Source organism: Leiobunum rupestre, chromosome 9 (genome assembly GCF_980474605.1).
Source record: "Leiobunum rupestre chromosome 9, qqLeiRupe1.1.hap1, whole genome shotgun sequence".
NCBI classification, from domain to species: domain Eukaryota; kingdom Metazoa; phylum Arthropoda; class Arachnida; order Opiliones; family Sclerosomatidae; genus Leiobunum; species Leiobunum rupestre.
The window spans coordinates 6,454,250-6,469,983 of NC_143392.1; the positions used below are offsets into that span (position 1 = coordinate 6,454,250).

At 36.6% G+C, this 15,734-nt stretch overlaps 3 protein-coding genes across 5 annotated transcripts; 2 read left to right on the forward strand and 1 right to left on the reverse strand.

The window, feature by feature from the left end:
• The first annotated feature begins 149 nt into the window (after positions 1 to 149).
• LOC149926381 (uncharacterized) lies at positions 150 to 1,173 on the forward strand. The gene is made up of 5 exons (XM_090158217.1): positions 150 to 376; positions 440 to 540; positions 601 to 677; positions 746 to 893; positions 970 to 1,173. The coding sequence occupies exons 1-5, from the start codon at positions 202 to 204 to the stop codon at positions 1,069 to 1,071; spliced, it is 603 nt and encodes a 200-aa protein (XP_090014343.1). The 5' UTR covers positions 150 to 201; the 3' UTR covers positions 1,072 to 1,173.
• APP-BP1 (Nedd8-activating enzyme E1 regulatory subunit APP-BP1) lies at positions 1,148 to 7,628 on the reverse strand. Of its 3 annotated transcripts, none has more exons than XM_090158213.1 (14): positions 7,453 to 7,625; positions 7,211 to 7,375; positions 7,118 to 7,148; positions 6,979 to 7,050; positions 6,842 to 6,921; positions 6,678 to 6,787; positions 6,439 to 6,611; positions 6,313 to 6,376; positions 6,095 to 6,246; positions 5,090 to 5,299; positions 4,901 to 5,021; positions 3,942 to 4,078; positions 3,815 to 3,885; positions 1,148 to 1,407 (listed from the first exon to the last, which is right to left on the reverse strand). In XM_090158213.1, the coding sequence occupies exons 1-14, from the start codon at positions 7,521 to 7,523 to the stop codon at positions 1,248 to 1,250; spliced, it is 1,617 nt and encodes a 538-aa protein (XP_090014339.1). In that variant the 5' UTR covers positions 7,524 to 7,625; the 3' UTR covers positions 1,148 to 1,247. The 3 variants fall into 3 exon arrangements, 2 of the variants coding, with proteins under 2 accessions (XP_090014339.1, XP_090014338.1); XM_090158212.1 differs by having other exon boundaries at positions 4,901 to 5,027; XR_016473739.1 differs by lacking the exon at positions 1,148 to 1,407 and adding an exon at positions 4,291 to 4,484 and having other exon boundaries at positions 4,901 to 5,027; positions 7,453 to 7,628.
• Positions 7,629 to 10,701: 3,073 nt separating this feature from the next.
• On the forward strand, positions 10,702 to 12,877 carry LOC149926383 (tubulin beta-4B chain). The gene is made up of 6 exons (XM_090159198.1): positions 10,702 to 10,928; positions 11,136 to 11,244; positions 11,305 to 11,415; positions 11,482 to 11,726; positions 11,783 to 12,419; positions 12,483 to 12,877. The coding sequence occupies exons 1-6, from the start codon at positions 10,872 to 10,874 to the stop codon at positions 12,659 to 12,661; spliced, it is 1,338 nt and encodes a 445-aa protein (XP_090015324.1). The 5' UTR covers positions 10,702 to 10,871; the 3' UTR covers positions 12,662 to 12,877.
• The last annotated feature ends 2,857 nt before the right edge of the window (positions 12,878 to 15,734 follow it).

Here is a 15,734-nt window from a genome sequence, read left to right on the forward strand (position 1 = left end):
AAACCCTCTATATAGTTATATGTTATAATTTAATTGTTAATACGTTTTTTAATAATTAAATTGGCAGCAAAAGTTTACAGTAGGCGTATTATTTTCGATAAGAAAAAAAGAAGATCCAAAGTTCTTATCTATTTTTGTCTATAATATTACAATTATTTCTTCGTTCAAAAAGCCGGGAACTTGCCAAGAATTTAGGACAAAATGAAAACTGCAATAATTTTGCGCGCCGCGTTTCTTAGAACCTATTTCCCTGTGACGAAATCGTATACACTCTTTTCGTTTAAAAACCAAAACAACGCGCTTCTTTCCCGCATTTCCCCGCTGGCCCGTTCGAATTCCGCAGTAGGAAATAGGAGATTTCTTCAAATATCCTCCAGTAATTTATGGATAGGCCTGTGTCAATGGTTGGGCACAATTTTTAAAACTTTGAATTCTTTAGTTAATTTAGAAAAGAAGAGTGCTAAAATGACTGATAAGGAATGGGAAAAAAAGCTAAGTCCTGAACAATATTACGTTTGCAGAGAAAGAGGAACAGAACCAGTATACTACTAAAACAGTTTGATGACCTTGACTGATTAATGCAAAATCTTTATATTTTAGCCATTTAGTGGTAAATTCTACAACCATTTTGAAAAGGGTATTTACTCTTGCGTATGCTGTGGTTCAGACCTTTTTAGGTATTAAAACTACAGCTAAATGAATAGATATCATTTGTATAAAAACTTTTTATGACTTTTTTCTTTAGCTCTGAAGCAAAATTTCAGTCAGGCTGTGGGTGGCCATCATTTCACACAGCTCATGGCGCTGTAAATGGAGACGAATCCAAAAGTAACATTATAAGAAGGCCAGATCATACTCGTGGGATGACTCGCACAGAAGTTATTTGTAAAAAAGTAAATATTTAATAAAAATAACGAGGCTGATTGTGCTTGTGAATAATATCTAATCTTTATGACAACTTTTAAATAGTGCGATGCTCATTTGGGTCACGTTTTCAATGATGGACCCGAGCCAACGGGTGAAAGATTTTGCATTAATAGTTTAACATTGAACTTCACTCCGAAGAAATAATGCCTTAAATATAAATTTTTATCGTTTGTTAAATTTTGTCCCTTTTTAAAAAATGGCTTTAATACTTTTACGTGTAAAATAAATGCAACGTTAAAAAAGAAATATTGTTTAAATTTCAAGAGTTTTACTCCCATATTTATAAGTTAACAAAATGAAAATATTTTTAAAACATAACATTAGAGTTGAAATGTAGAAGAAGTTGCAGTCATGGCATTATAGATGTAGGTGTTATTAAATGGAACGTACTGACCAGTTATTAGTTTGATGATTTCCTGCGCCGCACAGCCTCCTATAAATGATGCCACCGAATGTAGTTCGCAGGCTCCATAACGACACCTTTACAAATATATATTTACATTAAAATTTATATGTCAAAATATAGGTTTTGAGTCAATTCGTTTGAGGGAAATCAAAATTTAAACATTTCAATTTAAATTAATGTTGGCTGATATAGAAATGTAACCAATTTTTTCCAATAAATTAACAAAGTCAAAGGTTCAGGTTAGTGGCGCCATTGTTTTTGAGAATATCGGGTAAAATTGGTAATTTAGACGCAGATTGATTGAACGGAAAAATCGTGATATCAGTAACTGAAATAGATATCATATCAGTTTCAGCCCATAAGGTTGCCACACTATTTTCAGATTCAAATTCCCTGACTTTTAAGGCCAAAATTAGGCAAGTTTTTAACTTTTACATTTATCAGAAGTTAATAAATTTGATTAACTTATATTTCAGTACAAAAGTTATTTCAACGTTTAAAAAACCTTTCAAAGACCTAAATAATAATAACAATTTGCCATAGGTCTAGAGTAAAATTACCTTAAAAAAGTGTTAAGATTAAACTGAATTCCAGGACTTTTTAAAAATTCTTAAAATTCCCTAACTTTTTCGGCCATTTTTTAAATTCCCTGGCTTTTCCCTGATGTGTGGCAACCCTGCCCATCATTAATTTAAGGTGCTAATTAAAAGGATTTGGGTAAATAAGTAAATGTGTGATTAGCTAGCCAAAATCCCAAAAGTAATGATTGTTACTCTAACTTCATCTTAAAGGGAATATAAGCATAGCAGGGAAAGTCAAGCTTTCATCTAAACTTTCTCGTGCTGTGTGAGTCTGGAATGTAATAGAAAATTCCAATTCATCATCCTGCTGCGAGGTTTATAGAAATATCATTGGGAGATTTACTACTATATAGAAGTAATGATAGAAGTTTGACCTACCCTGATAGGGTTATATTCCCTTTAATCTAATACCTGAAAGCTGATGTGTAACTAAAATGTCATCTAATGAATTCCTAAAAGCTGTGATTAGTTTGTGAAATGCCATCTACACAAGTTCAAAAAACTGTGATTGGCTGCTATCACCAAACCCAGGAGCTGCGATTGGTAACAGTAATAGTTAGTGTAGAGAGCTGTTTGCTCTCATGGCGTGAAGGGTGTTTGCATTGTAACCCGGCTACCTAGTTTTAGGGGAATTAAAAGTCGCTAGATGAATTGGGCCTAAGGTAGTGCCTTGGGTATTAGCAAAAGTAAAGGAACCGAAGTTATCAGACTGCTATACTCCCCATGTTGGAGGTGTTTTCCTTATAAAGTTACATTTTAGCCTCGAATTTGAAATTTGGCACACTCCAAGGCACAAAAGTTTTGGTTTTTAAGAAACTACTTTTTATACATAGTAATAGCTATACCCACAATTCCCAAGAGCCATCTATCACATCAAAAGATGGGGATGGAAATTAGCTTTTATTTGACTATTTTCTCATTATTTTCATAAGGAAAACGCCTTCTAATTCAATAACTTCAGTTCATTTACTTCTGGTATTAGCCTAGCTGATTATAATTATTATTATCATTTCACCAAACCCAGTAGCTGATTGGTTAGTGAAATATTATCTAAACAAGCACCAAAAAATGTGATTATTTACTCTACCACTTCCCAAAGCTGAGATTGGTTACTGGATGTGATCACAGATCACCTACCCCTAGAAGGACTTGCATCAAAAGTGATGCAGCTTTTATTACAGCAAACAGAAAATAGCGCGTGAAAATTCTTTATTTTATGAGATTAAAATAAAAAAAGTCATGCGCGAGACAGCTTCTACAATACATTTTTTATTAACATGCGTGCTCGTCTTTGTACCTTCAATACTGCCTCTACTTGCTGTGCTCTTAAAATAGCGGCATAACATTTGAGACATAAAATAATGTAAATTACTACCAGCGATTCATGTCCCTCTTGGAGTAGGTTGTCTGTGATGTGATCTAACCAAGCGCAAAGGCTTAGAGGCTTTTTACATTTAACCTAGTAGCAACAAACACAGCCCCCCACACAAGGAGAACCCAACCCATCAAAAGTCGTATATTTTCTTATGTAGAATTTTCACGGAAGTGGAAAATTTTGAAATTGTCTTCCCCCATACCATAAAATGTTCATTGTAAAGGCTCGTCCAATGAAATTTGTACACAACACTGTATTAGCATGTTTAAAGGCTAGCTGCGTTCTCATTGTGGTTGTTGCTCCTAGATTTAACACTATTGACCAATTTCAAAATTCTTTGTTCACATCGCATGACACTACCTCTGTAATATGAGATTTATCAGCCTTATTTACCTGCTTTTATACCCTAACAGCGACATATTTTAGTGCAATATTAATTTAGAGATCTATTCATTAAATTATCTTCCTTACAAAAACGATAAACCCTTAAATTAATTAATAAATTTAAAAATACTCGAAACTTACATTTCATGGACATAATCATCCTTCGAGAGAGGCCCACATCCCCATTCGGATAAAACGTTGCTCAGACAGCTCTAAAAACAAATGAAATTTCAATTTTGCACTAGTGTGAACAATTAAAATTTTATACCTTTAAATTAACTATGTCCGTTTCCACTTGATCATTGAAATATCCAGGATAGCGATTATTAGAAGTGTAAAAACGATCAACGGCTCTCAACATGGCATAGAAAATCATCTCGCTTTCAGGATTATCCAAATGCATGGCTAAAAAATATATATTTTGGAAATTTAGTGCTAGGAAAGGAGACTAGGTAGGGCTGTGTGGGTATGCGATTAGCATAGAGTATCCGAAGAATTTTGAGGTTAGATATTTGAACTCTAATAAGAAAATTTTAAATACTCCTCGATTATGGAGTACCAGAAATGTGCCTTAATCGGGTACTCAAATACTCGAATAAGCCACCTGTAAAACTCACCAAATTATTTTCCCCACTGAAAATATTCGTGTACTCGACAATAATCTCTTTGCCATAGCCAGTCCGAGTCGCCCAGGTAGAAAAACAGGGTAAATAAATCCAAACGAACACCTTTAGTGATTGGCTGGCTGGATTCGTATATGTTTTTTGTTTTTGGTTTTGAGAGAGCTTGGAATTATCTCTGCCATGAGTGCCTGAGTAATGTTCTTTAGTTTAGCGTTTTGATTATGATTTTATCTTTTTTAATTTGTTAGTTGTTACCTGTTACCTAACATCCAATTAAGTAGTTACTAGTAGGCTATTTTAAATTTTTCTTAATTACTCGACTACCCAAACAGAACTCAGCGATTAATCAAATACAAGAACAATTTTTCTAGCTACTCAAGTACCCGAGCAGGTTTTTCTGACGACTTGACTACTCGAACAAACAAGGAAAATTTTGAAATAATCAATACTCGACAACCCAACTCGATCAAAATAATACTAGACTTTGACTATCCGATGAAAAATTTATTAATACTCTAAATCCAACTTGATTGCATAAAACCAATACTCGCACAGCTCTAAGACTAGGTCGTAGGAAACAAAGAAGGAAAGTAGAGAAATATACCTATATCTTCCTTATTGACTGATTGGGCCTCGTATTCTTTGACTAAAGATCTTCCTCGGATCACTCTTAAAGAGGCAGCATTTTTACAGAACTGTTTCACATCACTTTCGGTAATTGCATCCTGCGACTTCAGAATAAGATTTCTTAGCAATTATCATTAAAATCTAACACTATTTGGTAAATTTGTACCTTCCCCATGTTGGACAAAATTTGTTGAACTTTGTTCATAATTATATCGGAGTCTTTGTTGGCTTGAGCTCTGTAAACATTCTGTAACTCAATATAACTTTTAGAGTCGGCTATCATGTCAGGTATGGTTCCCCTGACAGGCAAGGATCCGTTTCCCTCATTTTCGACAAAATCCTTCAAAGCACTCATCATAATCCAAAATGGTTTACTCTGAAATTGATTGTTAAGGTTAATTTATAGATAAAACTGCTTTTGTACAAGTATCATTCCCAAAATTTATAGGGCTGTGCGAGTACTCTGCCTTTTTTGAGGCCAGGTACTCTAAGTCAACCTCGAATAAGTAATTGGAGAATACTCGATTACCGAGTACCGAAAAATTTCACATTCGGATACCCGATTACTCAAATAAGCTGCTCTCTAAACTCGTTGAGTATTTTTTTTAATCATCTTTGCTTCAAAGTTAGGGCTCTGCGAGTACTTGGCCTTTTTTTGATGTTGAGTACTATAACTTGACCTCTAATAAGTGATTGGAGAATACTCGTTGATTACCGAGTACCACAAAATTGCATAGTCGGGTCCCCGAATACGCGAATAAGCTGGTCTAAACTCATCGAGTATTTGTTTTTTATATCCTCGTTTCTTCAAAGTTCAAAGAGGGGGTTTTTCATGTTTTGGGGGGCAATAAACGATACCTACAAAGTTGTGAAAACGGGTTGATTTAAAATAAAGGAATATATTTCAGCATTGAAAGTTACTTTATACTCATTTAAAATTTAATTTCATAACTCAAATAAAACCAGCTAATAATCAAGTACTCGATAACCCGACTCCAGGTTTTCTTTATAGTTACTCAACTCGAATAAGAGAAAATGTTTCTTTAAATAAGTACTAGACTCAAATACTCGATAATAATACCCGACTTAATTGCCTAAAGCCACTAATTACACAGCCCTAAAAATTTATCTAAAACATCTCACAATATTATCAGACCTACGTAATACTTACATCAGTGGTAATATTAAGACAAGATGGATCATTAAAAAGATCTTTTACACCCAAAGGAAGGATTGCCTGATGAATGGCTGTGTTAACTGCTTTAATAGCTTCCTCAAAATTTTCTTCTTCTTCGGGAATATCATTTTTATTTTTTCTAATGCCTTTTGAGAAATTATGGGTTTTGTTACAAACTCATAATCGTCTACAATGAACTTTTACACTCTTACCACTTCTAATTAACTGTCTCAATGATTCCTTTTCTTTATAGTTTTTAGGTGAGGCGTTGTTATTCTAAAACAATGGGTGTTTTAGTTTTTAGCTTCACCAAACTAAGATTTAGAAATAGAGAATACCTCAACTTTCCACTTTGAAAGGAATTTCATCAAAATTACAAGATACGGAGTATGGCTGTGATCCTTGTTACTCATTTCGTCTAAATTAATAGAATCAATGTATTCGGAAAGAGCCGAAAATGGCCTCTCAAGTCTGAGATCTGCCAACTCATTCTCAGGGTGTGTTTCAATGACTGAAATAATTTCAAATACAAATCTGAAGACTTCAAAGGTGGAACATCGTATAAAAAGTTATTTACCACAATGTTCACTGACTTGTAATCTTATATAACCAATCATTCCGTAAGACTTGCATATCAATAATGGAACATTAGCTTCCCATAATTTGGAAGCTAATAGCAGAAGAGTTCTTGGGAAAATTAGACTTAGTTTTTTGCTTTCTTTGAAAAGTAAAATTAATTACTTTTCAACCACATTAGTGGCAATCACAGCAGAGAATTTGTCAAAGTAGCTTGGATTTCCTTCCAAAAGTGTTTCTGCAGACTAAAAACTTGATAAATAATAATATTTAAAATAATTTCCAAAGCTTTACATACTCACCTCATCTACATAATCTCCTCGAACATCAGAGTTTAATTCTAAAAGTAATTGCGTAGCAACTTGGGCTTTTGACTGCAAATTAAACAGTACTATGAAGCTACATTATCATAACTGATGATACAACTGCACAATCAATTACCTTTCCAATACTTTGTTTGTCCAAGAAAAAGCTGAGATTAAAATTTGTATATTTAGAACCTGATTGACTACATGTGATATTGCGTAAACCTACTTATTTCCCACATCTTCGCCACTGATTTTATTGCCATCCACAATCGTAAAAGCCCCAATTCCTGGCAGAACAATGCTTTTGAGTATTTCGGTTCCCGTTGCAGTGGCGTTTATTAGGCAAATGTGGGCAGCTTCCAGAGCGCTTTGCCCATGATCACCCCATAGTCTACAATGTAAACATTTACCCAATTTAAACGTCATATGATATTCTTATGATTAGCGCATTAAGAAATATTTTTTTACCTTAGTTGTCTGTCATATTTTTTTTGTTTATCAGATTCGGGAGATTTAGGTTCGATTTTATTACCAGTCATTTTTCAAAAGAATCAAAACGTAACTACAACCGCTTTTAGGCCTAAAATATTTGACAAAGGAAAAACGATTTTAGCGCCGCTTAGCAGCTATAAACATAGAGATAGAAAAGAAATAGAGGCACTGCCACTATTGTATCTGGCGAAGTTGACCGCGAGTGCCGACCCCCTTTTCGCCAATGTAGGAAGCCATGAGATGGGCAGATTACGTGGCGCCATCGACGCGCGATGAAATGAAATACATTATTCCTTTTTGAAAATAAACTGATTTAAACAAAAAAAGGATAGATGGCGTTGCAAATTCTGCCCATCTCCGCTTTTATACATGCGCGGGGGGAATGAATTTTCTCGGTCAAAAACAGGGGTGCAACGCGGTAATCTTCCCTCTATTTCTTTTCTATCTCTATGGCTATAAATTGGAATTATTTTTATTTTCCCCAAGTGGCGGTTTTTGGAAGTTCTCAAGAAAGGGCCATAGACATAATATTATGGAAAGGGCTATACCAAAAAAGTAAATTTTACATAAAAATTATTTAGAAATAGAATTACACAGTGCTTTATAAAAATACCAAATTCCAAAACTTAAAACTATATTTTCAAACTTCATCAAATAAGTATATTTATACCATAGATATAGGAAACGTAATAAGTGGTATTACTCTAAGTACCCAAGACGCGCTGTTCTCTGGGACGTGTTCTCCCCCTTTTCGTGACGTCAGCACGTGAGGTGGTTCAGGGGGCCGTTGCGAGCGCGAAAACTCCTCGAGAGAATCGAAGAGAGAAAGATTTGAATTTTATTTTTGCTAGTGGCGCCCACTAGTGTGCCAAACGGGAATTAACGGGGCGGAGGGCTAGGCCCACGCAGTAGTTTTACCAACCTTGGGTTAGGCCGTTTCTCTTGTATAGGATATTTTGGGGGAAATAATATTCAGAACTATCCCCCTCTCCGCGAATCGAGCCGAGCCTCGGGAATCGAGAGAAAACTCGAGAGACGTTCGTTTTTTCTTCCCCGTCGGCTTTCTAGTAACCGAGCACTGAAGCGTAAGCCTACGACGGCAATGGTTAGCATTCATTTTAGTAGCAGGTATAGATAGTACTATTTTAGAGAGAGAGAGTTTGGCACACGGACAAGCATCGCCCCCATAGAACCCGTTCGAAGTTGGGTACTTAGAGTAATACCACTTATGGAAACGTATATAAAGGTCTAGATAAAATATTTCAAAGGGAGTGAATACGGAGTTGACAGCTAGCCCTAGGTGTCAATTCCGTATACAGTGTACATGCCATAGATATAGGAAACGTATATAAAGGTCTAGATAAAATATTTCAAAGGGAGTGAATACGGAGGTGACAGCTAGCAGAAACGCGTAAATTTCTGCAGGCTACCCTTATAAGGCGCTATCTATCGGTAAGAAAGCTCGTGCTATCGTCGCGAGAGCCATTGTCTCCTGCTTAAAAATTATACTAAAAGTCACCAACAGATGGTGTCTAAAGACTACGGCCTGCGGAAAGGTCAAGCACCTAGTACTAAAATGCTAAGAGAGCTCGCGCTCTTGGTCACGTGCCTTCCTCGGTGTCTGCTAGGTGTCAATTCCGTATTTTATGTTAGGCTTAGACGCCCCGAAATTTATCTAGACCTTTATATACATTTCGTATATCTATGGTCCATGCTTAGACGCCTCGAAATTTATCTAGACCTTTATATACATTTCTTATATCTATGATTTATACTTAGGGGAAATGTTAAAACGATTTTTAGCGTGGTTCCCAAACCCCTTCATGCTCGAAAAGTAAACTACTTCCTCATAAAAAAAAACTAAATCAAACCGATATATCATTAGGACGAGTCTGACGTCTTCAGACGCGATTGAAACGTACGCCATTTATCCAGTGACGTTTTTCCTCCCTCCCCACCTCGTGATCCTGGTAAATTCGACCGTGATACCCGCTGATAGTCATTCTCCCCAAGTATACGTGGTACATTCTTGCTTTGGCGAGCATTGGGGGTTGCTAATGGCAACGAAACGTAACCATTACGGAGTTGAGGGGTGGTAGCAGGTGCATCGGCGGCAAAAGGGTCAAAGTCGTGCGATGACTTGGGAAATCACATGACTCATCCTATTATTTTACCATAAATTTCGGCTAAAAAACCGTCTACTACGCAATAATAAATAGTACCATTACGTTTCCTGTATATTTTGATACTGGAAAGAATAAAAACATATTAATTAAAAACACACAAAACTAAAAATAAACAAAATAGCAAGATCATTGTCATGACCACAATTTTAATTCATTTTTTGCAAGACCAATAGACCATTAAGTAATTATTTTAGGGAGGGAGTAAATATGTTGTTATATTTTGATATTTTAACGCTAAATATGAAGTCTGGGTACCTTGACCGTGTTAGAATCTAAAAATACTTCGGTTAAAACGAAATTTGCGATGAATATATTACCCTGCGTTATATTTCAAAGTTATCTTTTTTTTTAGCTTTATCCAGTGACTTCCGGTCCTATATACACAATAGGGCGTCGGTAGTTACTCCTTAAGCTTTTCTCAGGGTTGCCAGATACCCAGCTCTGGATTATCGTATAGAGCTGTGATTTGGATCGTACTGGATTAAGATGGATCGTACGGCTGAAAACAAGCCATTTCAGCCAAAAATTTAATTAATGATAATATACCTTTTATATCGTATACCTTAGCTCACCTTTATGTAAAATAAGATATTTTGAGAAGTATTTATGTATAAAATATATTCGTGGCGACCATTATCATGCCCCCCCAAACCGCAAGATCGTGTTTGGAAGTGGGAGTCTGGAATCAAGGAGATAGCCCAAGGTTTCTATATTATTATTATTCTATTATATAAAATCCTTGGATAGCCTTTGCTAAAAATCTGTGGTCCGCGCAATATTTAGAGATATAAAGGTTTCCGCTCTAAAGAAAACAGTTTTTACATGGATAGTTTTTTAACGTAAGGTCGTATTTTTGCCGTACGATCCAGTTCAATTATCGTACAAATACGATTCGGATCGTACATCTGGCAACGCTGGCTTTTCATTTGCAGACTAGGAGTCGCTGACGCATTGCGGGACAGCGGGTAATCCGTACTTGTAGACAAATACGCTTCTTTCGATTGGTTGGTAGATTATAAAAGAGAAGATTTCCACCATCTCTACTCTTAACGCGTAGCGAAGCCAGTGCCGGTGGCGGAGGAATACAAAACAAGTTCGGATCAAAATATAAGCGCACAGGCTCTTGGTTTGTCAGTTGGCTTGGAAACAACAGCCGGATCGGAGGTTACCCGTCTTCGGAGTATTTTTTAAATAACTTATTAATCCAAAATGAGGGAAATTGTACATATACAAGCTGGCCAATGCGGCAACCAAATAGGAGCTAAGGTAAAAATTAGCAATTATTCGCGTGTTAGCGAAAAAAATTAAATCCCGAAGTTCAACTCTAGACTGTTGGGAAAAAATCTAGGTGTGGCCCAACATTCACAATATACTGCCCCTTGTCTTCCGCGTATTAACATAGCCACGTCTTAAGTTTAAACGAACTGGCCTTCTCTTTTCATCCTAAAACGGCCCGTTTTGGTTTTTTTACAGTTCTGGGAAGTTATTTCCGATGAACACGGAATTGAACCAACCGGAACGTACCACGGGGAGTCAGATTTGCAATTAGAAAGGGTTAATGTCTACTACAACGAGGCCACTGGTATAAATACTCATTCCGCGACTAGATGGACTTAAATTAATCGTTTCTAATATTTCAAAGGAGGCAAATATGTACCAAGAGCGGTACTTGTTGACTTGGAACCTGGCACAATGGACTCTGTTAGGTCTGGACCTTTTGGACAACTCTTTAGGCCAGATAACTTCGTTTTTGGTACGATTTTGCAGAAAATGATGATAAAATAGTGTGAACTGGATGCGAAAATACCTCTACTTACAGGACAGAGTGGAGCTGGAAATAACTGGGCCAAAGGACATTACACTGAAGGAGCTGAATTGGTTGATGCAGTATTAGACGTTGTCAGAAAAGAAGCGGAAGGATGTGATTGTTTGCAAGGGTTTCAATTGACACATTCCCTGGGTGGTGGTACTGGCTCTGGAATGGGCACATTATTGATCTCAAAAATCCGCGAAGAATACCCCGACAGAATCATGAATACATACAGCGTTGTCCCATCTCCAAAGGTATAAATTCTATCAATATTATCAAATTAATATTAACATTAAGTACGTCTCCTTAGGTCTCAGATACAGTAGTTGAACCATACAACGCCACACTCTCTGTACACCAACTTGTTGAAAATACTGATGAAACCTACTGCATTGATAACGAAGCCCTCTACGATATCTGCTTCAGAACATTGAAACTGACCACCCCCACCTACGGAGATCTCAACCATCTCGTATCTGCCACCATGTCCGGAGTCACCACCTGCTTGAGGTTTCCAGGTCAACTCAACGCCGATCTTCGCAAACTAGCTGTCAACATGGTTCCATTTCCCCGACTCCACTTCTTCATGCCTGGATTCGCACCACTCACATCTCGAGGCAGCCAACAATACAGAGCCTTGACTGTTCCAGAGCTTACCCAGCAAATGTTCGACGCCAAGAACATGATGGCTGCCTGCGATCCACGTCACGGACGTTATCTCACCGTCGCTGCCGTTTTCCGAGGCCGCATGAGCATGAAGGAAGTTGACGAACAAATGTTGAACGTGCAGAACAAGAACAGCAGCTACTTTGTCGAATGGATTCCAAACAACGTCAAGACCGCCGTTTGCGACATTCCTCCACGAGGATTGAAGATGTCAGCCACCTTCATCGGGAACAGCACTGCCATTCAAGAACTGTTCAAGAGAATCTCCGAACAATTCACTGGTATAAAATTAGCTGCTGAAAGTTATATTAAACCTCAAATTTACGTACAATTCTCTTCTACAGCTATGTTCCGACGAAAAGCTTTCTTGCATTGGTACACTGGTGAAGGCATGGACGAAATGGAATTCACCGAAGCCGAATCCAACATGAACGACTTGGTCTCCGAATACCAGCAATACCAGGAGGCCACCGCTGATGATGAAGGCGAATTCGAAGAAGAGGAAGGCCAAGTTGATGATTAAAAAAGAAATTAATTTACAATACTTTTTTTTTCCACTCAGTTCTTACACAATTATACCAAAAAAAAAGAAATTATGAAATTTTTATATGTTTAAGTTTATCTTATGTTGCATTTTGTTTATGTGAATGCTTTAAAAGAATATCTCTGAATCTCGGCTCTATGTTCCTTTTCTACTATTTAAAAATGGAAAAATAAAAGTATTATTGGCAGAGATTTATTAACAGTCTTATTATTTAATATAAAAGCTTATAATATAACATTAAATTAAAGGGAATGTAACCTTCAACGCATCCTTTTTTTTCTCATAGAAGACCCCAATAACAAACCACTAAACAGCGCCAAAAATGTCGAACGTTAAAGGAAGTAGCGGCTAATACTGGAACACTGCGGGCGATCGAAATACAAGACGTTATATTTCTTTTAAAGGCCGAATACATATTTATTCAGTTTAGTCTGTCTTTCACTGGAAGTCGGCTGCTTGCATAGCACATGTGTCGTGCAGTGAGCCAGCTTCCAGTGAAAGGCAGAGTAAACCGAATAACTATGTAGTCGGCCTTTAAATAAAGTACATAAAAGCTACTTTTTATGCGTGTAGAACATATGGTTGTTTACAAACTTCGTGTATAAATTAGTCAGCGGGTAAACCAAATACGAATTAATTTATTGCGTGCATTTCGGTCAAGCGTGAAATCAGAATAAGGGTGAGCGTTGACACAAATAAAATCCCCGTTAAGCTTGTTTTCCACTGGCACGCGCAACGACGCGTTTCTCAGCTTTGAAACGTTCAAAAGTTTTTACGCGCGTAAAGAAAATAGCATTATGAAGCGCGCTAGTGGAAAACCAGCTTTAGGCCTAACAAAATATTTTTGCGTCGACGGTCGCCGTCGTGGCGTTATTACCCTTGTAAAACCAGTCTTAAATTGCTTAATTCATTTCCGTTATGTAAAACTTGAAAAATACGGGTCTTCAAATAGATGCTACCAAGCAGGTTGGCCTTGAACAGTCACCGGTAAAACAATAGTGTGGGATTACACGAAAGCCTTTCCAAAGATGATACGCAATTTGTGCTCGATTAAGTTCACTATTTAATGCATATTATTAGAAAAATAACCCCAAAATTTATACAATATAAGAAAGTAAAAGTTGTCGGTTCAAGGATAACCATTTTCCAATTTTGGGCATACGAAACTGGAAAGGTCGATATAGCTATAGTCATAAGTAACATAATAGCTATAAGTATGACACTTCTAGCTATTGCTTTAATGCTAATTTTCTAACCGAACCTTTTTTCGGCACTGATACTCTCTTCAAGCTGTGACTTGGACTCGCGACTTACTGTTTTGGATGACTACATTTCGATAAAAATTTAAGACTAATATCGGAGAGAACGTTCTGGAGTCGTGAGGGGCTTTGGCTTTTTTTTGAAGACCGCGTTCGAATCACGCGTGATAAAAAACATGAGCTCGTGGCGCCGAGAATTGTTTTTTTAATTTTTATCATTTCAGCCTAATATTCTGCCTATCTATCGTAAGCCAGATATTTCAGCTTAGCGGAAGTCTCGCATATTTAAGACACTAGAGGGCTCTGTGCTGAGAAAACATCTTGATTACGCAATAACTATGAAAATCAGTTTGGTTGTAAATCTCGTAAATTGCCATACTTATTGTTATTATGTTACTTATGCTATAGTCTTTCCTAATGTTTATGTATCTATATGACTCAGTTTCAAGTGCTTGGAAAACGTCGAAAAAATCTTCAAGTGGGTGTTATTCCTCAACCTTAAGGCGAAAAAACGCCTCTTCTGATAAGAAAGTATATTAAAAGAAGAAACGCTTCTTTAAGAAATGTCGTCTGGCATTAATTATAATTTCAAAAAGATAAATTGGCTTAAAAAGTAGACGTAGAACATTAAGGATAACTTTTGTCGAAATTATTATGTACAGAAAAGTTGCGGTGTGGGAAAGAAAATTTTGCCTCTACAAATGCCCTAAAGTTTTTATTCTCACCACGTTTAAACAATGGACAAAATATCGTTTCCAGTTTCAAAACAATATATAATTTCATCGTTAATTATATATCTTAATTTTTATACAGAAAATTTGGCCTAGTTGGGGTACCAAAGTAATTTAAAATCAGGCTACTTTTCGAATATTTTTTGCGTTAAAATTTTAACGTTCTTAATTTAAAGAAATTTAAAATAAATCTACTTTAATCTAATATAATATATTATAGAGGTTTCATAAACTGTATGAACCGGACCACGCCCTAGTTTAGTTACCTATACAATTAAGCACTTAATTTGATTAATTTCCAGTAATGTAATGAGGAGAACATTAATTATTCATGAAAGGTATTTATAATAAATCTCTACAAATTGCTAAAAAGTGTCTATATAATTTCACGTATACCGACGCCTTAGCAGGCTCGGTCATATACCCGCAAGAACAGTGTCTTAAGCCGGGTAGGTGTAAATTTAGATCGATTTGGCGCATGTTTAATCGGAAATAAGCTCCCCCGTGTTTTGTTATATTTTTTCTTATTCAGCGTCTCCATGACAACCGTTTCATATCAAGGATTTCCTAGCTATAAATGAACGCTATCAATTTAATTCATAAATTACGTTAAGATATTGGTGCGTAATAAAATGTGACCTATTTTTAAACAGACGCCGCGCCATTATGACTGGTACTTGAGTCCACTCGGACACTGGATGAATCCCAACTATGCGCGGTACTTTTAAATCGATAAACCACGAAGTTAAGTTTAAATTATCGCGTTCTTCGGATGAAAGCGCGAAAAAATTAAATGCCCTTATACAAATTAGCCCCAAAAAAAATATTCTAGACTCCAAATTTACCCGCACTCCAAATTAACGCGAGCCACCAGTGAAAGAGGCTTATATCATGGACTTATATTCCATAAATGGAATTGTTTTTTTTACGCAAATGAGCCAGTCGACTAGTCTGCCTGGGGCGCCAGCTGGGCGGAGCAACGATATGCCAAGGATTTTTTGCTTCCAATAAAAAGGGAAAACAAGGAGTCACGTGACTATCGGGTCAGCTTCGATCAATGAC